At 43.7% G+C, this 26,249-nt stretch overlaps 2 protein-coding genes across 4 annotated transcripts in view; both read right to left on the bottom strand.

Moving 5' to 3' along the window:
- Positions 1-1,027: 1,027 nt before the first annotated feature.
- ZDHHC23 (zinc finger DHHC-type palmitoyltransferase 23) lies at positions 1,028-8,286 on the bottom strand. Its single transcript, XM_058799899.1, has 4 exons — positions 8,180-8,286; positions 7,264-7,959; positions 6,406-6,573; positions 1,028-5,584 (listed from the first exon to the last, which is right to left on the bottom strand). The coding sequence occupies exons 1-4, from the start codon at positions 8,284-8,286 to the stop codon at positions 5,317-5,319; spliced, it is 1,239 nt and encodes a 412-aa protein (XP_058655882.1). The 3' UTR covers positions 1,028-5,316.
- A 1,094-nt stretch (positions 8,287-9,380) lies between these two features.
- The window catches only part of GRAMD1C (GRAM domain containing 1C), a 51,177-nt gene continuing 34,308 nt past the window's right edge, over positions 9,381-26,249 (bottom strand). For 2 of the 3 annotated variants that reach the window (XM_058825431.1, XM_058825433.1), the window contains 10 exons: positions 25,613-25,772; positions 19,066-19,212; positions 18,169-18,287; positions 16,944-17,086; positions 15,256-15,359; positions 14,387-14,566; positions 12,868-12,925; positions 12,259-12,369; positions 11,330-11,435; positions 9,381-9,585 (listed from right to left, as the gene is read on the bottom strand). In XM_058825431.1, the coding sequence (XP_058681414.1) occupies positions 9,508-9,585; positions 11,330-11,435; positions 12,259-12,369; positions 12,868-12,925; positions 14,387-14,566; positions 15,256-15,359; positions 16,944-17,086; positions 18,169-18,287; positions 19,066-19,212; positions 25,613-25,772 (1,206 nt within the window). In that variant the 3' untranslated portion in view covers positions 9,381-9,507. The remainder of the gene's footprint in view (positions 9,586-11,329; positions 11,436-12,258; positions 12,370-12,867; positions 12,926-14,386; positions 14,567-15,255; positions 15,360-16,943; positions 17,087-18,168; positions 18,288-19,065; positions 19,213-25,612; positions 25,773-26,249) is intronic. The other variant, XM_058825432.1, reaches the window with a different exon arrangement.

Here is a 26,249-nt window from a genome sequence, read left to right as displayed (position 1 = left end):
GAGGAACAATAGTTAGCCTGGGAGGGGTCCATGGACCATGCAGTGTGATACACAGCCCACATATTTGCAAATCTGTTATCCATTACAGGCACCTGCCCCAGCAGTGGACCTTGGCCTTCCCAGCACAGGAGCTGCCATCCCAGGCATGGCCCTGCTCTGCAGGGCCAGCACAGCAAGCCACAACAGGGAAAAAATAAAAGCTAGGGGGAGACAAGTTTCTTATGTCCCCATCAACAGCACTGGAGTTAAAACTGGTCATTGCTTGGGTGTCCAAGTCTGACAACCTTCTGCAAACACCAGTCTCATCCAACTAAAACCCTGCTGGAAGGTCCTTGCTGTCAGCAGTGCAAAATTATCTTCAAACAAACAGCTGAGCAGCAGACAGAAGTACCACAACAAATCAAAAGCACCTGTGAGTCTACTCATTAAAAGTTATCTTGACTTTCAGCAGCAGTCCCAAGATACCAACAGAATTAAAGGTTACATATCTTCCCACTATCTACAAGGAGAATATCCTATATAATTTCCAAATATGGCTTAGAAAAGAGTTTAAAGCAAGAGGTTGTTCCTTTTTGGGGTTCTGGGTGTATTATGTGGGCAGGTGTCAGAGGGAAAGCAAGACCCAGGATAAAAAGGCATGGAACCTGCTCAGATACTGATAATGCATTGCTCACAGGATGAATTGCTACCATTCAAATTGCTACCATGAGGGAATGTCTCTAGGATGCTGAGAACTGCCAGCAGGTCTCTCATCTCACCACCAACAAAGCCAAAGGTCAACCTTTGCAGAACTGGATGAACATTTGTTTCCCAAGTTTTCCTTAACCTTTTGTTCCCTTATTGCCAAGTCCAGCTCTCAGCTGAATAGCCATGAGGTAGTGGCAGCTTTTGATCTTTCAGCTTGCCTGCATGTGTCGGCATAAATCAACAGGCCACTCCACAGACCGTTTCCATTAATTTATTTTGATTCATTTGATACCCATTTGGAAACACTGAACATGATGCAAAATGGACATAAACACACACATCAGTCTCTTCAAAAACGCTCACAAATGTTTCACAAAATTTCTTCCTAAAGCTCAGGTTTTAAAAAAAATACTTTCCACTTTCTTCTAGAGCCCATCACTCTTCACATTATCAGTAGAGGAATTCCACAAAGATAAGATCTTGGGAGGCTGAATTCCCACATTTCACAAAGAAGCTCACCTGTCTGCAAACAGATTTTTGCTGCAGGATCCTCCTGGTAGTGGCAAAATAAATAAATCCTAGGTAACTGCGGAATTTTTCACTGAAAGGAATACAGGAAAACACATCCATAATCACACACTTCCTGCCCTAATGAGGCAATATACATTCATATAGGAGGAAAAAACCAAGCACATTATTAAGACATTAGGCAGTGAGGCAGTATCCATTTTATCTTCAGAAGAAATTTTACAGCAAATGGTTTCATTAAGACACTTGAAAGCAACCTACTTTGAAGGGAAAAAAAAGCACCATCATAGCATGAAGGCTGAAATGTGATTAGGAGTCACAAGCAGCACCAGCTCAGGCTCACCAGTGACTTTTGTCATTTGAGGACAAGTTAAATGGAGAAACAGTCAACGTGGGGACCTGTGACTCGCCTACAAAAAAGCACAATGCAGGAAGACACAGTTAAAGAGTGCCAAGCCACCACTTACAGGATGTATCTAATGAGGCACTGTTCCTACTACAGACACCAAACAGTGGGGTGATGGCACTTGGACACGGAGGGTATAACACTACAACACCAGCAAAACCAGAATCCTGGGCCCCCAAGAGCTGCCTGGTCTGCAGAAATCCACACTATTTGTGAAACAACAAATGCCTCTTAAAAGGTCATGGGTAAAGCAAGATAAACTAACTTTCAGAGTCTGGGTGGAAAAACATCAGGGCTGGCTATTACCAAAATCCTTCCCTGCTCTTGGTCAGCTTTAGGTCCTCTCTTCACACACAGGGAAAATAATCAAGAGCCAGCAGGGTACTGTTTTCTGCACTGCCAGGCATACAGCTTACAGGTGAGACACTGGCCCTTGCCTGAAGGCCACACACAACCCACAAGTCCCCTGTCACATGCAGGCTGCTCCCACTGCTCCAACCCCCAGGCAGCATGGATCTAGGCAACTACTAACACAGGGTGCCCAAGGACTGACTGTGTATGCCTAGATTTTAACATTTTTCTACCAGCATGGTCAGTACCAAGCTCAACAGGAAATTACTCAGAGAATAAAGTGTTCCTGAGCACGCCAGATCACAACAGTTTGCCCTTGCAATAACTGGAAAGGAAGCATTACCCTCCAAGGGTTTCCTGCTAATTCTCAGGGATGTTAAAAGGAGAGTTCCCACATCCCACGTATGCATCTGAAGGGACCGAAACTCTTCCGCCCATTTAGATGCCTTTAAAATATCCCATTACTTTATGCTTCTCATCTCCCAATGCATTCACAAAGCAAATCCTTTCAGGAAGAAGAGGTAAACCAATGCCATGATGTTAAAGAAACAGTCACCATTACTATACAGATGACAGCCACCTGAACCTCCTATTCACTGAGGAAACAGCACTGCATTTTCCTCCTAGAAAAAAACTCCACCCTTGCAATCTTTTAGTGTCCTGAATGGTTTCAGTTCTCCCTGGAGCCAGGGCAAAAAATGAAATTTACTTTAGCACTCTGCCCCCACTCTACTGGAGCATGTTTGACCAAGGTATGGAATGGTTACATCAGTCTCAGGTCCTTTGTTCCGATCTGCAGTCCAAATTCCACACTGCCTGGGAGAACAGAGAAAGTCTCAGTGTAAGCAGCTCAGATGAAACCTCCCACTCACTAAGAGACAAGGGACAAGGCTACAGTGACAGACAGGCTGCAAAGGTGAAACCTGTGAAATCTCTGCCTGTGGGAGTAAGTGAGCACCACAGGGTTAGCAGTGCCAGGGAAGCACCCTGTGATCTGCTCTGCTTTCTCCCAGCCAGGAGTAGCAGGACTCTGAGAAATCACTTATCTCAAACCTGCAAAAGCTCCCAGAGCTTGTTCAGCCTGTAGGTGCATGATTGATTCCTGTGTGTGCAGCACACAGGGACGGACAAATTGGCTGTCTCCACTGCAGGGGTTCATTTAGCCCAGGAGGTCCTTCTGCCTTTATCTTCCTCAGTGCCAGCAGAGAAAGATCTAAGAAGATTCTCCTAGACCACAGCATCCTTATCTCCAGGGTTGCCAAGCTTAACATCATCTCAGCAGGCGTCACAATTTACATATGTGCCATGGAAACATTTACAGACAACTCAAGTGAAAGCAACTTTGTCTCAATTTGAACTCCCAGGATCATGCTTCAAGCTCCAAACAGGAGGTCATAAAGTAACACTTTGCACAGTCCAGCTGCATACTTCATTATTAACATTAGAGTCAAGAAAGTAGTCAGAACTTTCTGCTGTGCTTGGTTAGAGGCAGGAAGCAAAAGAGCTGTCCCTTTACCACTTTATAGAGAACTGCTTTACTGCATGAAAAGGAGAAAGAAATAAGGGAAATTCAGTAACTGTATAGCCACATTCCAAATGCAGCTGCTCCTTAATTATCTGCTGGTTATGAAATGTGCCACTTGAGGAAACCAAACAGAGCAAAAAGCAACACAGTCTTTACCTTAAACTGGGACATATCATGAGAAGCACTCAAAAATATGGCAGGGATCCCAACAGACAGCCCCTGCTTTCTTTTGGCATCATGCACCATCCATTTATTCTTCAAAGCTACTGCACAGCAGCACAATGAATGTGCATCACCAGTCCAACATCCCCCAGCTGCCTGCCATGCCCGTGCACTCAGGGGCAGGCATGACCCACACACACTGCACACGCCTGAAAACACCACAGCTAGGAACAAAGCTCCATCTCTGCTTTTGCAACTCAGGCCCAACCTGAAATTCTTGTGCCACAGTCCCCAGCTCTTCCAGCCAGACCTCTCCTATTACTGTAGGGCCAACAGCATACATAAAGGGCTTCAACCAAAAAACCACAAAAAATCCCACCCTGAAATCCAGAAACCACTGCCACCAAAACCTTGTTATTTTGGCTGAAGCTTGAGTCCAGGCCATAATACAGTTGCAGGCTGATGAGGAAAAAACGGCACTCTTGCAGAGCACATTTTAACAGGTTCATTTACCTGCCAGTACAGGTCATCTATCCCAAAAACAAACACCTCCAACACATCCTCCATCTCTTCCTATGTACCTTAGGGCTGATCTGTTCCTTGGCTTCTTGGCTTGAGAAATCAGATCTATAGTCAGGCAGCTCCACAGTAACCGGGCCAAGAGGAGACAAGATCACTGTGCTGACAGCAATACAACCAAGATGCTACCTACCAAACATGCTGCTAGCAGAATTGCCTGCTCTCCCACACACATAGGATGAAGGTAAAGCTACACTAATACCAGACAGACAGCACTCTTGTTTTGCCCTCAAAGTTCACTTCACATGTTGCTTCAAAGCTCCTTACTTGGTGTATTTACCTGCTGTCATGTGTCACAACCCATAATCAGAGCAGAAACACTTTGAGGGAGATGAGCAAAGCCTTCAAACCAATACAGACCCGGCTTGCAGAAAGAACAACGGGATCTCTTTTCACTCATTTAGACAGAGATGGAATAACAACTTTAGGAGTCAAGAGGTGAAGAGATCATACAAAGTCCTACAGGAATGTAACTCACAAAGGCACTTAATAGAAGCATGTACACAGCTGGATGGAATCAGAGATAGTAAAAATAAATAAATAAATGCACCAGAGAGGAGAGCACTGCCCGGTGACTGCCTAGACAGTCTCTTCTAGCCCAAGAGACCGGTTTCTGCAGGGCTCCATCTGTTATCTGTGTCCAAAGTTCACTCTTCTGACATCTCCAAAATGGCACACATAGGTACAAATCCAGGGATTCCTTAACCTTTGCAGGAAGCAGTGCACTCTCTGAAGCCCAGCAGCAGGTTCCTCCTGATGCCAGTATTCACATCTAAGGGAAACTCAAGTTGTCAAAACCTTGTGCTCTTCTTGCTGTTTCCCACGGTGAAAAAGGCAGCAGGCTCCTCCTCTCCCCACCTGCACATATGGCTTGCTGCTTTCTGCATCCTATTGCTGGCTGACAGCATGTGAAGAACCATTCCACCGGGGAAAACATCTGCTGTTGTCAGTGAGGGGATAGCCCACATAATGACCACGAGGAAAGGTTGTGTGAGGAGGAGTCCTGGTGGGAGGGGCTGCTCCCCCGCTAAACAAAGTCAGTGAGCCATGACACAACGCCATCTGCAGAACGAGGGTGTCACACGATGTCCTCGGCAGAGCGCTGTGGAGGAGAAGCCCCCAGGCTCAGGAAGTGGCCCCAGTTGCACAGGAGTCCCCTGTTGTACTGGCCAGTGTCTATCACTAACCCACCCAGCAGCCTGCGCCCAGTGTTGTCCCGCAGAGCCAGCCGAGCTTCCCTCTCAGTCACGTTGTAGCTGATGTTCAACAGCTGGATAAGGAGGATGTATCCCATGCCAGCTGTTACAATGGCACAGTACCACACACAGGTGAACGACAGAGCAGAGCTGGCAGCAGGGAAAAAGATGGGAAGGAAGCCATTTAGTACAGGAGCAGCTGCTTTAAAGTGACTTTCCCTGGTAATCACTATCCTTTCAAATCCCTGTCTACATCTGCCACAGTGATCTCACTTTGCTGCTTTCATCAGATAATCCTTAAAGGCTTTCTCAAAATTAAAGCTTCAGGGTTTACTTAATGAGAGCTTTTACTGCTAGCAGAGCTACTCTTACACATTGCTGTCACACAACCTAGCTCTTTACTCTTCGTGTTGTAATGGTGCTCAGGCCTTACTTAAGGACCCCAGGATGCTCTCACTCTACAGGTCTCAAGATGGAGCAGAGGAAGGAAGAGTCACTTGAGTACTATCAGTACTCTGCCCATCTGTGGTAGTGCTGGTCTCTGAACTCATGTCCAATAGCTCCCACCACCTTCCCTGCCAGACAGCATGTTCTAGGCAGACAGCTTGGAGGACATTCACTTCGATAAATAGTAAGGAATGAGAGGGAAAGAGAGAGAGAGAGCATGTGGATTCCAAGCTGTCAGACCATTACATGCATTGGGCAGGGGCATACATATCTAAAAGCAGATCTATACATAACACAATAAATACTTCAAATCCTAGCTCCTTCCACTTTTTCCACATAAATAGCAAGCTCTCTCCAAGTCTCAGGCTGCCCACCTTGGCAAAAGCAGAAACACATCTTTGCTTTCCAGAGTCTTTTAGGGAACACTTTGTGATCAGGTATGACAACCAGCAGAATGAGGAACAGGAGCTAAGCTGCCTGAGCAAGCCTGCTCCCACCACAGCTCTCCCAGACAGACATCTCACCTGTAGTCAGAATAGGCCCCGGGGCAGTAGAACAATGCCACAAACAGACTTCGGCCCCTACAGATGGTGTGCAGGGTCAAGGTAATCCCATACACAGAGGTGAGCATGAAGAAGGAGAGTGCAAGGATGAAAGCTTGATGGTTCTGCTCCCCTACGCAGCTGTTAATCCTCCAAAAGGAAAGAAAAGATTACTTTGCTTAAAAAAAGAAAAGAAACGGCGTTCTATTTCTTCTTCCTCCCCCAGCTGTCAGAGAACCTGATTTCCAAGGTACTTGCAGTCGACACAGGCTAAGAACTTTGAAAAATCTTCAAGGAAACTTTATAACTTTATATAGAAAGGTTACAAGCACAAGACAATAGACCTGTAGGGTAATAGCAGCAGACTGTTTGCATCAAATTTTTAGCAGGGGTAGTTTCCTTTGCTGAAATACATGACACCCTACAAGAACACCCAAAAGGTAGCTTTGGGGTCCCTTGCCCCAGGACAGAGCTAATGCAACTTAACTGCAGGATTACTAGTGCTCTACAGACCAAGTCTAAAGCAAAAGAAAACAAATCCAAGAAAACCCACAGCAAAACCAATCCCAAACTGATGAAAAACAGTAGAGAATTAAAAGCAATTCTGAAGTACGCTGTAGAAGCTTTCAGCTATCAGCTCAACCCACTTGGAATAAACAGTTATTCTAACTGTTCTTTTAAAGGGTAAATACAAAGCTTTTTGTATTTAAAGAGTGTCATAAGGTCTTGCACATAGCAAAAGCAACTCTATTTGTCAAGGACTGTAAAAAAAGAAGCTTACTGTAAAAAGGAGGGAACTCAGAGAGAGAACACGGGGAGCCTCAGCCGTGCAAAACCTACCAGACACAGTGATGGTCCAGCCTCCTAACGCACCTGCCACAAAGCCGGCAGTGCCCTGCTCGGGCTGGCCTGACCAGCTGGCATTTAGTGCACCAGTCCTTTTTCACACCTGCTGGCTGCTCAGCTGACATGCTGCAATAACCTTTAGCCTCCCCATTCACAACACGACTGCTGGCAGCACCCGAGATGCCATGGAGCCCGCCGGAGCTCCCTCTAATACTCTTGTTGTGCAAACCCTGGTGCGATGGCTTCTCGTTGCCTGCTGGGATGGGAAGGTAGCCAGGGTCCTTCTTGGCTCGAGACAGGGCTGCAAGCATAAGAATTAACCCGCACGTGAGAGTGACCACTTGGGAATGCTCCACGTGGCCCCGGGGAACCACCTCCCGGAGAAACACATAGTACATATATCCCAAGGAGAAGAGCCCCAGGCTCAAGAAGAACAGAGTCCGTTCCTTCCTCCGGTGGGTGAGGTAGTAATACCACAGCACCACAACGGGCAGGGACGTCAGGATGATGAGCCCCAGCAGGAAGTGCAGGGCGGCGACGTGGAGGAAGACGGGCAGCAGGACGAGCGGCGGCACGAGGCTGACGTTGATCTTCACGGCCCCCGAGAACCAGGGGACTCGCAGCCGGTCCGCGATGGTGTCGGCGATCCTCTCCAGCGCTCCCGGGGGCAGGGATTTGCACGTCAGCCACCTGCGAGCGCGGGGAGCACAGCGCCGGCTGGCACCGGGACGGCCGCGCTCCCGCCCCCCGCCCCGTCCCGCTCCCACCGCCTCCCCTTTCCTCTCTCCCGACAAGTTTCCCGGGAAGCGGGGCGCGGCTATCCTGCCCTCAGGGCGGCAGCCCCGCGGGGACGCCGCCGCCGGGAGGGTGTCCCACAGTCGGCGGCCCCCGAGGGTCGCGGAGCCGGTACCTGTCGCAGCCGTCGTCCAGCTCCTCGCAGTCGCAGCAGCACGCCGCCAGGTGGTTGCGCCGGCCGCGCCGGTCCACGTACTCGCAGCAGCAGAGCGGCTCCTCCATCGCCGCCGCCCGCCCCGTCCCTCCCGCGGGGCCGGGAGCGGCTCCCGCCGCCGCCGCCGCCTCAGGTGCTCCGCGCGCGCCGCCGCCCCCGCCCCGCGGCCCCGCCCCCGCCGCAGCGCCCGCCCGCCATTGGCCGCGCGCGCCCCGAGGTGTGCGGGGGGCGGCGCCCCCGCCCGGACCGTCCACCTGACGGCGGCGCGCGCCAATGGGCGCGCGGGGGGCGGCGCCGCCGTCACGCGGGGGCACCTGCCTTAAAGGGACAGCGCAACAGGTGGCGGCCGGCGGGGCGGCGCCGCGGGCCCGGGCCGCCCCCGCTGCCCGGGCTGGACACGGGGCCGGGAAAAGCTGCCCCCCGCACACCCCCACACCGACCCTGCACCCCCTCCCCTCCCCACACCTGTATCTGCACCACTGCTCCACGGGCTGCGCACCGCCCGAGCCAGCGCTGCCCTCCTAGCACAGCTCGAGGGAGGGGGACCTTGCATTTTCTGGGATTTTCTTTCTGTATTCATCTTCTTTCCCTCAACCCGCTTGGAAAACGCTTGAAGCACATGAAAAGGAGTTTCATCATCAGTGGGCACACCACGCTGAAGCACAGCCCTTGATAGAGGGAAAACACCGAGGGCTGAAATTTCTCTGGGAGAGCTGGAAACATATGGCAGAAGGCAGCTTGCCAAAGCTTGCAGTATGCAAGAGATCTCAAACCCTTTCCTGTTAATTAATCTTAGGCATATTCATCGTTAAGATGGTGACTTCTTTCACAAGGTCCCCATGGCTAAAAAAAGCCTATGAAGATCCTGTGGCTGTGAATCCACTAACATTCTTTTTTCTCCAAAACACTCTTCACTGATGGTCATTTTCCTACGTTGACATAAAAAGCTGCAATTTTGTAAGAGACAAGCCCAATTCTCTGCCAAGGATGTTTTTCCCTCTGAAATGTTCAGATCCATTCACCAGCAGTACAACTGCCCTCACTCACTCACCCTGGGATGGATCCAAGAGCTCTGCACTGTTTGGAATTGAGACTCCCAGGCAGAAGGCTGGCAGGAGAGACAAGACTGCCAAGCTATGGCAATGCAGAACCCGACTTACTTCTTCCACAAACCTTTTATTCTGTGCAACAGTAAAGAGTCCAGAGGAGACAGTTACAGTCCCTACCCCACAAGTCCTCACACACACATCTGTTCTTCCAGCATCTTCAATGAAAAGCTGATGTGGCTATTAACTCTCAGTCTTGCTGCTCTGCGTCCTGTTCAAGTGGTCAAAGCTTCTTTGGAGCATGGAAAGGGAAATCTTCAGCTGTGGAGACACAATCCACCCCCGCCACCAATTACTTAAGTCAGTCTCCTGCATGGGTGAGATATCAGGAAAATAAAGTCTCCCTCCTCATTTTCTTTTAAAGATTTCATGTGATTTCCTCCTCCCTGTTTCCATAAACAGCTTACTGTGCTCTCCTAACAGCTACACTCTGTAGAGTTTATAAATACTAACAGTCCAGGATGATAAAGTCTTAACACCTCACCAGACAACAGCACAGAAGATAAACCACTCCACTCATTTTTAGTCACAGATAATGTTCAGTGCAAATACTCCAAGGAACATGGCAGCACAACATGAATTTTCTTTTACTACCTGGCCCTCCTAGTGCATTTTGGTGCACAAAACATGTTTAGGTTATTGACAACCCTCAGAAAACACAAGGCAGCAAGCATTAAGATGCTTCAGGACTTCCAGACAAAGAGTGTTATTCTGGATGAAAAAGGTGGCTAAATTCTCACTTTTCTTTTTTACACTGTGTGTTCAAAAAGCACTTAACGCTTCAGAATTAGGAATTGTTTGAATAGTAAGCCGAGAAAATAAAAATGGCATGAAAACCTGAAAATTTCATCTCTAAAGTGAAACTTGCAGCACTTAGGCTTTTTCAAGTTGTGATCAAAGCGGTGGTTAATTAACAGATTAATAGCAGCTGTGCATGCAGAGACACCTCTAAACAAGGAGTGTAAGAAATGGCTTCTTTTTCTAACCTCCTTTAGTGGAGAAAATTGATATGGGTACTTTCATGGAAGAACAAAGAGCAAACAATGGAGAAAGGTACATGTGAGCTCCCCCTTCAGCTTTCCTAAACTAATAATTTATTCCATCACATTTCAAGATATAATCAATGAAGTTAAAATCAGAACATTCCTGAGTAGTAAGTAAAAACTAAAGCATGAATTTACTGTCCTTCAGGTACTGAGTTCAAATTTCAGTCTAGGGATTGTAAGGATTTAACAGTCATGGGCTTCATGATCAGAGAGACACAACAATATTCTACCTTTTTTTTTTTTTTGTCTGTAGTATACAAGAGCCTGAAATTTTAAGTTACTGTGAAGGAGGATTATCTTCTGTGGAGTCTCTCAGAAACATATGGTCTGCAGAAATTATTTATTTTTCACTGGAGATTAGGTGACCCCTTGATATCAAAGCTAAATGAAGTTCTTGCCAATATCTAGAGGAGTAGTGGGGAACAAATGCCAGCATAAACCTGAATGAAGAAATTCCATAGTAAGATGGGAAAACACTTCACAAATCTTAATATGAGTGTTCTTAGAAAAGGGAATGTGTTTTAAACTAGTCCAGTCTTTGCTTTGTCATGATTCAGAACTGCATTAACACATCTCCTCTTAAGCACATGACAAGTTTAAGAAAATTGACATGGGTACTTACATCTTAGTCAAATACAAAACTCAAACCAACAAAAAACAAAACACAACAAACCCACCCACAAACAAACAAACCCAAACAAAAACCAAAAACCAACCATCCAAAAAAAAACAAAAACCCAACCCTCCAAGAAACAAATTCAAAACCAAAGCGATCCGAAACATCAGAAACATAAGCACTGCCTGTTAACTAAACTCAAGCCTGGGGGAAAACAGATCAAGAAAACTTTATCTAGCATCAGACCACATCAAGCTATGATAACACAAGGGAGAAAAGATGTACAAGAACATCACCAGGATGTACAAGAACAAACATCACCAGGAAAGATTTTCAGACCTACCTGCTCAAGCATTTCAATTGAGTCTCTTAAAACTCCCTTCACATGTTTAACCTGTTCCTTATCATACTGAGGCATCTCCTCTTTTGATACAATTTCTGGGGATATGCTGAAAAAGATTGAGATTACATCAGAAACATGAAACATGCACCCCAATGCCTTTTTAAAAGCAACTGTTCTCTGCCACCATTGCTCTGCCATTGCTGAGAGCATCCTCTTACAAAAGCCACATACAAAGCTGCTTGCAGTTGAATTCCAATACTTATTTGCTTGAAGCTAGTACCTCAGACCTTTACAGGCAACAGCCACCAAGAAAAAACTGTGCTCACATTATGTTCACAATGTACAGTCCACACTTGAGGAAGCAAGAGCCTTCTTAAGAAGAAAGTCACTCTAACCAGTTCTGTCACTATGGGAGGTCCCCACATCCCTTCCAGACTCAAAATCAGGATATGTTTTTTAACTTTTTTCTTGATACTGTATTCAAGAGGAAGCAACATCTTTCTGTGCCTGAGTACAAAAGGCACCTAACATGGAAGTTTGTGAAGGAGAGGAGATTTAGGGGACTCACAGAGAGAAGCTAAAAAGCTAAATGAATCTTTAACATTCCATTTGAGAACATGCTGGTTCACACAGGACGAACACTTCAGTTCTGTGATCAGCATTATGATATTCACAGAAGATGAGTCACAGCAGGCTGATAAATGCAAACTAAGGTTAACATTTTTCCCAAAACAGCTTGTCAAAGAAGAAATTTATTACTGCAAGATGTAGTCAGACATGTCACTGGATTTCACCATAGACCACAGAAGTACAGCAAGCCCCTGCCACTTCTGAAAACTTACCACTCAATTTCATTGTTTATAATTTATTTTTTAGATCAGATTCTCACATAAGCTGAAGAAGAAAGCAAGCAAAGATTGTGAACTCACTTCAAAGAGCTTTCCTCCTGAAGCTGGACATGATAAAGGGACTGAGCTGCATGCTCTATCTTTGAGAGTTTGAGGAACAGTGTTATATTCAGCAAAACCAAGAGCAGCAAACTGTAGATAGAAGAGAACAACAATCAATTTTTCAACAATTTCAGTTGCAATGCTACAAACACAAGATCATGGCCAAAGATAGCTAAGGAAACAGAATCCTCCCAGCATCCTGGGAGAAAAAAAGTGTGGGGCAGCACTATACTGAAAATTAGTATCTATCTGAACAATTCCTAGCAGTTACCATTAAGCTGGGTAATAGCAAAAAATAACAGTATCTCTTCTTGGAACTTTTAAAATTAGGAATGAGTAGATTCTAGACTTCATAGACTTTAATAGGATCAGACCTAAGTAAACCTGTAAGGTAGACTAGTTTGACAAGTCAGCATTTTCATCCCACATGTCATTTCCAAGTCAATCCATTCCTCTTTTACACCCCCATGTTCCACTCAAATTAGTTTATCATGGTACATGCAACCTTAACATGAAAATGAGAAAAAAATTCAGATAAAAAACAAGATGAGCTTGAGTCAAGCAACACTAATGCAAGTGAGTACTTACAAGACACTCATTACTACAATGATGGTGGTGGTCCTACTTACTGCATCTCTTTTCCTTCCTATAGGGCAGGGAAGAGAAGGAGGTTAAAAAGTACTAAAGACTATTCCTAAAGGATGTCTGCAGATAGATACATGTCAGTGCCCAGCACTTCACACAGAATAGCCCAAAAACTTCTGATGGAAAAAAAAATCAGGTCATGTAGGTGCATAGGACCACCTCCAACATTCACCAAGGCATTTTTGCAATCATCTCTGAGAAGCTGGCTGAACAGTTAGGCTCTTCCATCAGAATTCCCCCTACCCACTGTGCTGGGGAGAACACAATACTGGGGCATGGTCACATTAAACCTGAATTGCCTGAGAAGGCTGAAGTCCATCCATTACTAACACACAAACGTGCTGCTGGTCATGCACTGCAGAGACAGGCTGCAAAGTGCCTCTCTCCTGCTTGCGCTCCTGCTCACATTCATCTTTCTGACAACCAGTGTCAGTCACATTTTCCTGTAACTGGTCCCATTCTTACTGGCTTGGTTTATCTATTGTCCTGAAAACAGCTCTTTGGGAGGCCACCTGCTGTTCTGCAGGCATCAGGGACAGAATGCACCTGTTCTCTCCAAACCGAGCAGTTATCACTGTGGGCACACTTATCTTTAAATAGAATTGATTTTGCACATCCCGCCCTGCAGAATAGACATACATAAAAGCTGTAATGCACACAGAGGCACACCCATCTGAAAAGGTGGAGCAACAGTAGCAAAATTAAGTAATTAGGAAGCAATTTCACATAGGTAGAGTTCTTTACACATGCTGTTGATCCAAATATTCCCTCAGTGCTATCTATACTCAGCATTGTCTCCCTCTTTAGGGAAGTGTACTTGCTCCTACCTCACTGTTTACAATCCAACTTTTGTCATGGAATCCACCATTCCCTAGTGCAAACTAGTGCACAGATGTTCCTCATCTCCCTAGGTGAAACTAATGTTGTATATGCTGGGCGCCAAGTCTGTCATGCCTAAGGGCAGTAGAACTGCAAGAAATGCTTCAGTGACCCAGTAATTACAGAAGCATATGGGAAACAGACTTCTTAACATTAAAAATCAATAGCCAAAACTGAGATGACAGGGCCAAGAGGCAAGTGGCAAAGTTCAATCAACTCATCACCTGTGTGTGTGGCTATTTGAAGAAAAAAGTTTTTCAGAAACTTCACATGGATCAGGTTTTACTTTCCGTGATCCAATCTCATTTTCAAACCTTTGCAGATACAGAGCAGTATTTAAGATTTTGGTTGATTTTTGTTTGTTTTAAAACTGAAGGTGATCTTAGCCTTAATTTCACAAGATACTTATGATAAAAGTGATCATGCATGCTCCAAATATACTTTATGCAAGCTTGAACTTGCTAAAGCATTTGCTATCACAGAAAAGAGCAATATATACACAAGTGCTACTCTTGCACTATTTTAAAAGTTATGCTTTCTTGAACATACCTTTTGGAAAACACTTGATATAAAAAATTCCTACCTATTAAGCTGCCCTGGGACTCTACTCCCAGGTCACCAGAGGAATGCTGGGAAGAGCGTTTGGGAAGTGATTCTGCCAAACCCCGGTGTAAAGTGCGTCGCCTTCGTCTCAGAGCAAGTAATTTCCCAGAGTCTTCTATGGATTGATTAATTGCATATTCCTCCATTAGGAGATCTGATTCTGCAGTAGAAAAAAATAAGGTTACCAAAGTGTCAAAAAGAAAGCTGAAGACAAATTGTGAGATATGCAAGGTGGCAGTGAGAGGAACAAGCACACCTTCCAATACATGAACTTAAAGCAGGTAATTGGCAAACTACACCCTGACCTCCACCCCTGTTCTGTTTTCTACAGGGCACTTGGAACACTCTGCAGAGGTGGTGCACACTCAGCCCCAGGCAGGATTGTTCAATGCTATGCCAGACAGCAGTTGGAAGAGCACTGCAAGACACTGTTAGACCGAGGCTTGAAATTGTGTTAGACTGTGAGCCTGCAGCAGTGGCTGGCCAGGCTGTGAACAGACATCCATGGTGCCTGCCAAGCGCCACTGCTTCTCTTCTCATAGGTACAGTCAAGGAAATTCTTAGAGATAAGCACATCCAGCTGAGAATAACAGCTTTCCTGCTGCTCCTCTTGCTTCCTTCTGAAAGCCATTATGGCCAGGTATACAAGAGCCCCTTGTTAGCCACAAGGCTTCTTTCATACCCCAGAACTGGCAGATACGCTGATGACAGTAAGTTCTGTCTTTAAGACTGCTTAAGTGTTGCCTTTTTTTCCAAGCCTTTCTTTGAGGAGCCAGGTTTGACAGACAAAAAAAAAGTACATAGCAAAGGTAGGCTCCTCACTCCAGCACAAAGAAGAAAATGCCTCACCAAGTTGTTTGAAGTTTTCCTGTATTCCTCCCCAGGTATTCTTCTCAATTACAGACTTGACAAGGCCCCAAGGCTGTTTTTTGTACTTCACTTCTGCAGAAACCCTAGAAAACAGAATGCAATAATGGAAAAGTGCTCTTCTAGGCGGCACAGTGATAGCAGAAATCTCTTATCACAAGCAGCCTCCAGCTTATGTCTACAATCTGCAATACCAACTGGAACTGCCATTGCTCTCCAGCTGGGCAGCACTTTCATTGAAAAAATGCAAGAGACAGACAGTAGCAAAGACATCTCTAGCTAAAGTGTCAAAATCTAAATGTCCAAATTATGGGAAACATTTTGGAATGTTTTCCTTCAGGCTCAGACTACCAGATGATTTCTATCCTCTGAAGCATTCTCATTTTAACACATATTTAAAATAGGATTCAGGCTTCCAGATAATAAAGTAATGATTTTTACTTTGTATGACTACACATGATACATGACTACACATGATTACATGGGCACTACAATAGCAGAAACTGAAATTCTTTATCACAACTCAAGTGCTCACATCCTAGCCTGAGCAGACAGAAATTAAGATCTGTCTTTCCATGAGCATGACAGAGGGGAAACCTCCATTCCTACTGTGCATTCCCTGCATTCCTCAGGTAAAGCTAATCAATACTGCTTCCAGAATAAAAATGAATTGGACTAGAATCCTTCAGAGGCATGCTTTAACTGAGTGAATCCCAAAGCTATTCATAAAGGACAAAGTACTTGATTTCAGTCAAGAAGACTGACCATCCTAGAATACACTTTTTTCAACTTTTTAAGTAATCTTCTAAATCAATGTAAGCCCACTGTGCATGGTATAACAAAACAACTCCTTTCAAACAGAGTTTCTGAGCTATTTTAAACAGTTTAGTAAGGCCAGCTGTAACATCACCATGTGTTTCTTTCTGTTCTATACATGTATGCTCTGTGCAGCATGTGCACCTAGGTTTTTGCTCTTATCCTTGGGCTGTTGTATGTCTCAGAAAAAGCAAGTCTAGGTCTCAAAGAAGAACAGCGATTCACTAAAAAAAAAAATCCAAAGCAGTTGCTCAAGGACAACTGTTCATTCCATTCTCCCAGTAGAGAGGGAGTTTTCAGTAGCCTGAGATTAGCCAGAATAGAATCCAGGCTTGCTAACCTTTCCTGAGCACTGATTAAGTTCGAGAAAAAAGCTCTTACTAAAGACAGCACCACTTACATTGTTTTCAACAAATGGGAGAAGAAATTCCATATCTAGACAGAGTTCACTTGAGTACCCTCCTTGCAAAATTAAGTACATTCTATCTTCTCTGCACATTCCTGTGAAAACATTCTCCTCTACAAGCCTTTAGCAAGGATGACTGGGAAACCTTCTAATAAAGCATTTCAATTTTTTCCAATTTCTCCCACTCACACAGCTGCACTCAAAAAACACAAGGCTGGTCAGGACCCAGTTCAGTCTGGGAGACGAGTTCTGTACCTCAGAGTCAACATCTCAGTTAATTTCTCACTGCATTAATGAGATCCAAGCACAGCTAAATAAACTAATAAACTAAATAAACTAAGCTTATTCTTCATAAAAGAAGCCAACATTCTCAGTGCTGCTGGAAAATCTCAACTGAGAACATCCCTGCCTTGGCTTCTGCCCTCCCCGGCGCAGCACGCAGGCTCACCGTAACCGGCACTTGTGACTGGACGTGCGGCTGATGCAGTATCTGTTCACAGTGTAGAAATAATCATGGTAGGGGACGTCATGGGTCAGGACCTCAGCATCTACCTGGTAAGACTGACCTTTCTGGCTCTGCTTATGCAGGATCTATCAAAAAAGAAAAGACAATTAAGAAGGTATACTCATGGTACACAAATTTCCCCCACCACCTTTCAGCCTGAGTTCCTTAGGCTGGATCAACCAACTCCAAGTGAACTCAAGAAGAGAGAAAGCCTGAAAAACCATTATAAAAACCAGTTAAGAATATCAAGTATAGGTGGGGTGGGAAAAGAGAAGATGCCTCCTGCTAGAGCCAACATCAGCAGCATCAGGACTTCCCCACTGCCACCTCAAGTACCAGATATAAGGCTGGCCACTGCCTCATGACCACAGCCTTTCTTTGAGACCTTTCCCAAAGCAGAATTACAAGAGGGTTGAGATTGGAAGGCACCTCTGGTGTTTGTCTAGTCAAGAACTCAGGCAGGACTATCTAGAGCTGGTTGCCTAGGTCCATGTCCAAGTGGCTTTCCAATACCTCCAGGGAAAGAGGTACCACAACATCTGTGAACAACCCGTTCCACTGCTTAGTCACCGTCACAGTGAAAAAGTGTTTCCTGATGTTCAGAAGGAATCATCTGTGTTTCAGTTTGTGTCCAAACCTCTGGTCCTGTCACTGGGCACCACTGAAATCTGTGGCCTTTGACAGTGAGGGCCTGACTCAGAATTTTTTGCACCCTCCTTCAGATGCTTCTATAAATTTTAAGATGTCCCTGAGTGTTCTCTTCTCTGGGCTAAAGATTTCCAGCTCTCCGCCATTTCTCACATGGGATGCTCCAGTCCTTTCATCATCTTAGTGGCCCTTTGTTAAGCCCTTCACCTCTCATACTGGGGAGCCCAGAAGCGGACACTGAAAGCCTTTACTTGCACCTTTTCACCCCCCAGTTCCTAAGAGATGTTTCATGGGAATTTACAGACATCTGTAAAGGCAGAAAGCCTCTTTCATTTCATAAGCTTTGGCTCAGTAATGGTGAGAGACACAGCAAGACACCTGAGAGATGCTTTGTTTAAACTCCAGATGCACATTCAGTTCACTGAACTTTAATCCACAGTGAGAACTGTGACAGACCACAAGAGTGGATCTGTCCCTCGCTCTTAAGGGCACCAGACAGACACACACACACACACAGTACCTGCTTCTCTGTTGCAGTGGTGAACTTCCCACAGAGGGGATTGTTAATCGTTACAGTGTACGTCAAAGTCCTCAACTGATTGCCACTGGAGTCTCTATTCCAAGGGGTTGATACAGCATCTAGATGAGAAGTTATGCAAGATCTCACATAAAAAATTACCCATCTTATCATGTCTTAACAGTTTGAGAACAGGAGTAGGGGGAAAGACAGAAAACTGGTTCCAATTAATTGTGGGGCTTTTCCAGGAAAAACCATACCCATGTAGTCTGCTAATAAACAAAGGTGAGGCTCTGGATAGCTGAGCCTGAATCTACTGAAATAGGGTTGACAAAAGAGTAAGCAATTAAATGAAAATATGTCATTTCCCATTTGCTTAGAGTTGCATAGATTCTTTTAGCATTATCAAAAGCTTTTGCCACATTGCCTTCCCAGCTGACACTGAATAAATATTATCCTTTTTGACTTGATTTTCTGTTCTTACGGTTTCAGTGAATAAAATTTACTCACCCAGAAAATTAAAGCCTGTGAGTATCGTTTAGGAGGATGCAATGATTTTTGCCTGTGTACCAGCCATACAAATTTCACTATTTCTGGGACACAATGTAACCAGAAATACCCCACAGAATGCATCAACTTAATAACCTACTCAAAATTCAGGCATTAAGGTGCAATTTTGTGGTGCACTGAAATGAGGTTTTTACTCCAAAATGTGCATACCTAGGGAAACAATAGTCTAGCTTTAGACATCCTCTCTCATAGTGAAACTTAAAAGCTTAAAAATTCTTTTAAAGCAAGGAAAAACTTCAAAGAAATTCAACTCAGCCCTATTTAGCAATTCTCAGAGCTAAAAATTTTCAGGGTAGCTTGTAACAGACAGAAGGGAGAAGAGTTTATTACCTACTATACTCCTGGAATTAAGAAACCTCTGCATGAAGTGAGAATTGGTGAAAAGGATTTCAAACATCTTGTCTGCAGTGATGTGGAAAACTCTGTTTATAAAAAGTCTCCCATAGAGATCATTGTCAGAGACAGTCTCCTTCACTGCTAAGAAAGACAGAAATCAGGTTAAGAACAGTATTACACATAACCTTGATAGCATTCTAGGTTTTATTACAGCTTAGATCTCTCCCAAGCTTGCATCAGCATTTGTTTCTTGCTCTCAGAAACCCAGTAAGGATAGCAGCAAATGATTTGGTAGATAGGTTGCCTTCAGGAACAAAGTCCAAAGCTGATTTTCAAATACACACCACTACCACCACGTGCAAACTGATAAGTTAACAGCAAAAGCTACCATCCCTTTAATTTTGCCTTCAGTATTTTACTAATCCTGCAAGAAACACTGGGGAAAGAAAGTTAGCATAATTTTCATTAATATGTATGTCTATTGTACAAAAGACAAGAAAGAAGGACAGTAAAACCATAACAGTTTTCTTCTTATGGCTGGTTCCAGAATTCTGCTTTTAACAGTTGTAATACTGGTAATGCCCACAGTCTAAGGGATCAGGTAGACTCCCAAGCAGTTCTTCCCTCCATACCCACTGAACAGGAACACAAGGGGCACCCTGCTCCATTTTGCAGTTCCCAAAAATGCATGGAGAGGCTCAAATGCCACCATTTATTTCAAAGCCACTGAGCACCCCAGTGGTATTCTGTGGCTGCAGCACTGATCTTTGCTATTTCTGCTTTTTGGTGGTTGCTGGCATGACTCAGCTTTGTGGTTTTCTCAGCCACACTTGCAAGAGATAAGGGATAGAACTATAATCCTGGAGGGCAGGCCAATCCTGTGCCAATCCCAACTCAATCTGCTTATGCTTTAGAAAGAAGTCAATCCTAAACTATAATTACCAGCAAGACAAACAAGCCCCCCCAGCACCACACATCACTAAAATGAAACAAGCAGCCCAAAAGCAAATCTTGCAGCAGACAGACACAACCTTTCAACTGATACAAATGAATGCTCAGGGCTAGGAAAGGTCAGTGCCAGCCACAAATGCAAAGGGAGCCTGAATATCACGCTGTAGTTCACAAGCTGCCTGCAGGCTAAGGTTACAGCACTTAAAACATTACTGGCTTGGTAGCAGTCAGTATTGATAAGGCAAATGCACTGACTAAACAACCATAGCAGTCCCCAAGGAAAGCCAGTTCTGACTGAGCAGACTCCCTCTCTAGTGCTGCTCCTAGCCTGCTAGAACATCTGCCTCCAAAAAAGCTCTCCTTGATCTCATCAGACTTCAAAGGACCCCAAAAGAGAAGCGTGAGTGCTGTGTTTTTGTGCTTGCACAAGAGGTTGACTTCCTCTCCATGCTGTGTTCTGCTTATGCAATTGTAATTCCAAACAATTATGAGATGGACAGAAAGCAAACACATTTCAAGAGGTCTATTTAACCAGTCAATACACAGTCATTACACATAGAATATGAATTCTGCTGTGCTGAAACATTCTGCAGGAAGCCAGAATTTCAGCCTGAGTTTTCAGCTTTTATTCACTGAATTTTCTCTCCTAACTGAATCTAACTCTAATAAAAGGCAGGCCAAGTGAACTGTAAGTTTGACCTAATTTAACAAGACCTCAACAGATCTCTCCTTTCAGAGTGCACTACCCACATCCTCTCTTTTGCTAAGAGACAGGAAGTTTCAGATACTGATGCTGACCTCCCCGCTCCTACTGTGCATCAGCTATCAGGCAATACACACCTAGTTACTGTGGTTGAGTGTTACTCAGCTGGACATTGACATGCCCAAGGAATCTGCTACCACTTAAAAAAAAAAAAAATAAAGACACCGAGACACATGATCAAGCCACCAGATAAGCATCAGATTGGTTTTGTCAGCTCCTTGTATATGTCTTAGCAAACACAAGATAACACAAGTTACCTCTGCCCCAGTGAGCCTGAGCTAAACAACTCAACTTTGCATTCACCTGCGGAGGACAGCTGCTATTCTTCTGCTGATGCAAGGTAATTTGGTATGCCAGGTCAATTTGTGATATGCACAAAGTCCATGCTTTACTACCTCAAAGTGCAGATCTTGCTACCAAGCTCTATTACTCTGAGCCTATCCTCTTTCTAGTGAGTTTGAACAAAAAGCACCCACAGGTCTAAACAAAACTTCCCCTAAGCTAATCTACCTACACTAGCTCTATATGGTCATGTCTCTAATAAGGAATAGTCAATTAAGTGCCAATGAAGTGCATGAGCACCTACTGAGAAATATGTTTTCTTTTACAATCCTTCTCAGCTCTTGAAAGAAACAAAGGAGTTTTTTAATGTTGTTAGAAAATACAGCAGTAATTTTCAGAAAATCCAAGCTAAACCTGGGTTTACACATCAGGCCCATCAGCTACTTTAGATGCTGGGATTCAAACAGCTGCTCTCCAAGAAAACTGTAAACTTTCTGGACAATGAGTCTGGAAGGTGCATGTGTGCATACATGCTGTGAGTTCCACATCTGTAGCAGGATACACCAAGAACTTGACAAGCTTCGAATCACTTCCATCTGGGCTTCTCAAAATTTATCTGTAAAAATTCTAATGAAGCAGTGAGCACAAACAGTAGCAAGGCAATGAATAAGCATACACTTTACACCCTTGTCATTTGAACAGAACAGGCAGCCTTAACCACTTATCTCTGCTACAAGTGAAGGTGCATGTTTGTCTACGGTTTCATTTCACACAGGTAAACTTGCCTTTGTTTTTCACACCAGTAGGGCAACACAAAGCATTTTACCCTAAGAATGGCTTGGAATGCTCTTTATTAACAAAGTATTTTGTGCAAATAGAGAGATATCAGTTTAACTCCCTCACTTTGAGAGCTGTTCTAACCCCTCAGCAACATATAATTATCAACACTAACTTTCTCAACCTGAATACATTTATAGCTAAATTGGAGCTGTCTGCTAAAAGAACATGAGATTATTCTGACTTTAGGTAAGGATCACTAGGGACCCAAAAACACAGAAGTAAGCATATTACCCAGAGTGTTCTGATTCAGCCTAACAACAGCAGGTCTATACCCTCCCCCACTACTACTTTGCACTTCCTAAGGTCATTTTCATCACTGCAAGGCAAGCTGCGAAATAATATTTGAATATAATACCATTATGCAGCAGAGATGATAGAGGTTTAAAGACATCTGCAGTGCAAAAAAAGAGACAGAAAATGGGGGGGTGGAATGGGGCAGTAAGAAAACCACTGTTATTAAAATTCCCCTCAACATGGAACAGCAAAAAGCTAAACATACCACACACAAATTAAGAAAGCTGAACTGATAAGAGCACAAGCTATCAAACAAATTAGTAAGAAGGCTGATTTTCCACTCCACAGAGTTGGGGGAGGATCAGGATTTTAAAAAGTATGTATGCAAATCTTGGCACTGTTGAACATTTCTATACCATTTGGGATAGGGAAAAATTACAGGCTGCATGAAAGATATGTAGGTAGAAGCTTTTAACCAAATACACCTGAAATCAAGTGAATAAAACCAATTCCTAGAAGTGAACATGTTCCAGATATCATCTATTTAAAGACTGTACCAGCAGTATTAACCATTTTCAGAGAACTCTCCTATACTTGAAGTACAGAATTATCTTGGGGAACTACTAAGTAAGTATTGCACAATGCTAGCTTTTTCCAGTTCACAAGATAAAAGAACCTCACCAATTTTTGCCTTCAGGTGACTTAAACATATATCCTCCAAACACCAAAATAAAGAATTTTGTTTTCCAACAAAAGATATCCTTTCAGTATTTTGATTAAAATGCCAATAAGATAACAGGGTTACTCTTCCTTACATACAATGTATATCCAAAATTTTGTATTGGGGGGAAGAGGAGGACAACTAAAACAGGGCTGAACCTAATTTCAACTGTCCTGTATTTTAAATAGAGGTATGCCCTCTACACCAGTATCTGCAAGCTGTCAAGCCTCTGCTGTGCCCATCTTGCAGCACCATGATGCAGGCAGTTATGCTCTCCTGCAGGTCACACATATAAGGTGGTTATTACTACACATAGAAACAACACAGTAAGTGTGTCATGTTACACAAGGAGAGCAGAAATGTGTGATCTCCCTGCATACAGTAGAGCCTTCTAGCAGAAAATACTGTTTTCCCTATATCCTGCTTCCCCCTTCTTACTTTGAAGTACTTCATGCCAAACATGGTCATGGAAAACGGACAAACAAACTATACTAAAGAGTCTTGAGGAAATCATAAAGATCTCCTGGCTCTGGGTTAGAAACATGTATTCTATGCTTGAACTAAAATCTATTTTCTGAAATTCAGAATTCAGGCCACAGATATTAATGTTTAGCTTAGCCAAAAGTTTGTCATGGCTCAGGATTTACACTCTGATTTTTGAAACTGAACAAAAACACCAAAATGCAGGTCAATAGGCCAGTGGTGCACAGTGGGATGCAGACCCCCATCCCCAAGGTGAGAACTGCTTAGGACAAGGGAATTATTGCTGTGAAGAACAACAGTCTTGAGCTTGCCCCTCACCTTATTTGCCAGGACACCTCCATGGGCAGCCTGAGTATGAGCCAGAGGACACAAGAGAAATTAATCGCATGGGTAAACCTTTGCCATGTAGGAAAGCTAGTTTCATTTGCGTGAAGGAATTCACCTTGTAAGAGTGTGGGGCAACTGCAACAGAAAACAGACAGAGAAACAGAAGAAAAAAATTCTAAGCATGAAGATTCTGAGAGAAAAGATTGATGTTGTGAGTCTAGAAAATCCTGCTCCGAACAAAAAAAGACTAGTCTTGGGGAAGGGAAGAAAAATAAGAAAGGCAGCATGAAATCAGTTGTTTTTTATTAAAGAGATATCTCCAGTTTAACATGCTCTATTTATTCAACATCATTAATGCAGGCATGACAGGGAATATTTACTGCTATTGTTTAGGCACTAGCAGCAGGAAAGACAACAGGACTACTTTTTAATCAGTTTAACTGGAGACCTTCGCCATAAAAAATTAAATTCAGAGACAGAAGAGAGATGTAGTAATAGAAAAATAGGAAAGCTGCAAAATATCTAAAACATCCAAAAGCCAGAACATTCTGCTGCTCTAAGAGATACACCTGTGAAAGAGTAAATTAATTTTTGAAGCTTGTTAAGTGTGTAGGAGTATGGCATAAACAACAGCCTCTTTAAGTAGGTATATTTACAAAAATGATAATGCCTGACATACATTGAGTTGAATCTGAACTCAAGCCAACAGAGAAGCAGTATGAGGGAGCAACAGCAAAGTTAACTGAATATAACCATATCCCCAGGCAAAAATCACAACTTGAAGGCAGCCAACTCAAACTGTAACTCTGAAAGCTTTCCTGCATACCTCAACAATCCCCCCTGTAACAACACCTGCAAACAACTTCAGTTGTCAGCTCTGAAAACAACAAGTCACAAAATTTCTCAGTGAGATTAAGAACTGCCTTCAATTAACTAAACTGTTCTATTCCTGCCAACAAGTGATGAAGTAAGTTCTCTTTGCACATGAAAGAAATATACAGCTGCTACTGAGCACAGTACTACTGTTGGGGTTTTCTGTCTTTTTTTCTCACCACCATATAACCTTGGAACCAATACAGGTTGTGCACACTTCACATTAAAAGCATTTACAGAACCCAAGATTCAGATATTACAGAATATCCACCAAAGTTCAATGAGCTGTCTGAACAACTACAGCCCTTTGGCACAGAAAACCTCCGCAGGGCAAGTGAAAATCTCATCACAGAAAGTGAGAACTTGTCAGGGGCTACTGTGGAACCACAGGACAAGCACCCACAAATCTCAGCACAAGTCTGTCATCCAGGTACCTGTGCTTCTTCTATCTTGTACTGGGTAATGAGATATGAGGTTGGTATATTAGGATCCACTGTTAGCACTGTTAGCACAGAGAGTGAAAGCTGCTGTAAGATATCCATTAAGGTTTTTCATTTTCAGATCAGACTCTGAGCATGCACTATACTCTCCTGAAACCTTGGGCTTTCAGTAAGTTCCTCAGCTTACTCCACCAATAACAATGAAGCCCATAAGCCTTAAGCAAGTACAAGTGTAAAGAAGGGGGTTGGGGGAAACTTTCAGAAACTTAAGTACAGCCTGAAACATTTCTCCTCAGTTTCCAAGAAATACAAACAAATGAAAGAAACGTCTTTGAAATTAGCACCACCCCATTGTCAAGAAACTTTTAGTTTAAGCTGTTGGCAACTCTCTACCCACCAAAAGAGAGAAAGAAAACCACAATTTCTTTGTTTTCATTCTAAACACCCAACAACATTTTCCCCTCACAGAAACAAAGATTAAAAAATGCTTTTGCTGCAATTCTGTGAAACAAATAAGCAAACAAGTTCCGCAAGACCAGAAAGTTCTCTAACTTTCTCCACAAGTGAGATGGAACACCAAAGTCATGTTGTTTTCCAGATCTCAACTGTTAAGAAAGAGATTTATACCTTCTTCACTATCTGAAGCACTGCTCTTCTCTGGAAGATTTTCATTCTCGTTAAGGTCCAAAGACTTTTCTAAAGACCTGCTTCTAACTAGCTTAGCAGGTTTTCTTTCTGAAGATGGAAGAGGACTCTTTATTTGCTTCTCACTTGAGGACTCCTCCACCTGAAACAACCAAGAGCAGAAAAAAATACCAGCAATCAGAGACCATTAAAAAAAAACAAACCAAAAAACAGAGAAAGTTACTATAAAAGAAGACAGCCATACAAAGTAAGCCACAAGTTCTATCTGCTCAATTACCACACAGTCAAGCACTAATTTCCCCCTTGTTCCTCCACCCCAGCCAACCTCTCTTCCCTTTATTTAAATATTTCACTAAACTCTGGTAACAAGAAACAGACTTACTTGTACGTACTGACGGTACCAAGAGCTCCCTTAAATGGGACAGTCCTCTTGCACCCATCTGCACAGTTTGGACCCCTTCCCTGCTTCAACACCAGCATTGATAGATTAATTAACCTTACACAGATTTACTTTACATTCATCAGGTTAGTTTTTCCTAGCAGTTTAGCAAGGGTCCAACAACCCAGAGGGAAGCACAACGAAACAGGCAGGGTGCCCCTCTTGCAGCAAAATTAGATT

The sequence above is a fragment of the Ammospiza caudacuta genome, chromosome 2, assembly GCF_027887145.1.
Source record: "Ammospiza caudacuta isolate bAmmCau1 chromosome 2, bAmmCau1.pri, whole genome shotgun sequence".
Lineage (NCBI taxonomy): Eukaryota > Metazoa > Chordata > Aves > Passeriformes > Passerellidae > Ammospiza > Ammospiza caudacuta.
The sequence above is the reverse complement of the archived record's forward strand: the minus strand, read 5'-3'. Positions and strand labels throughout refer to the sequence as shown.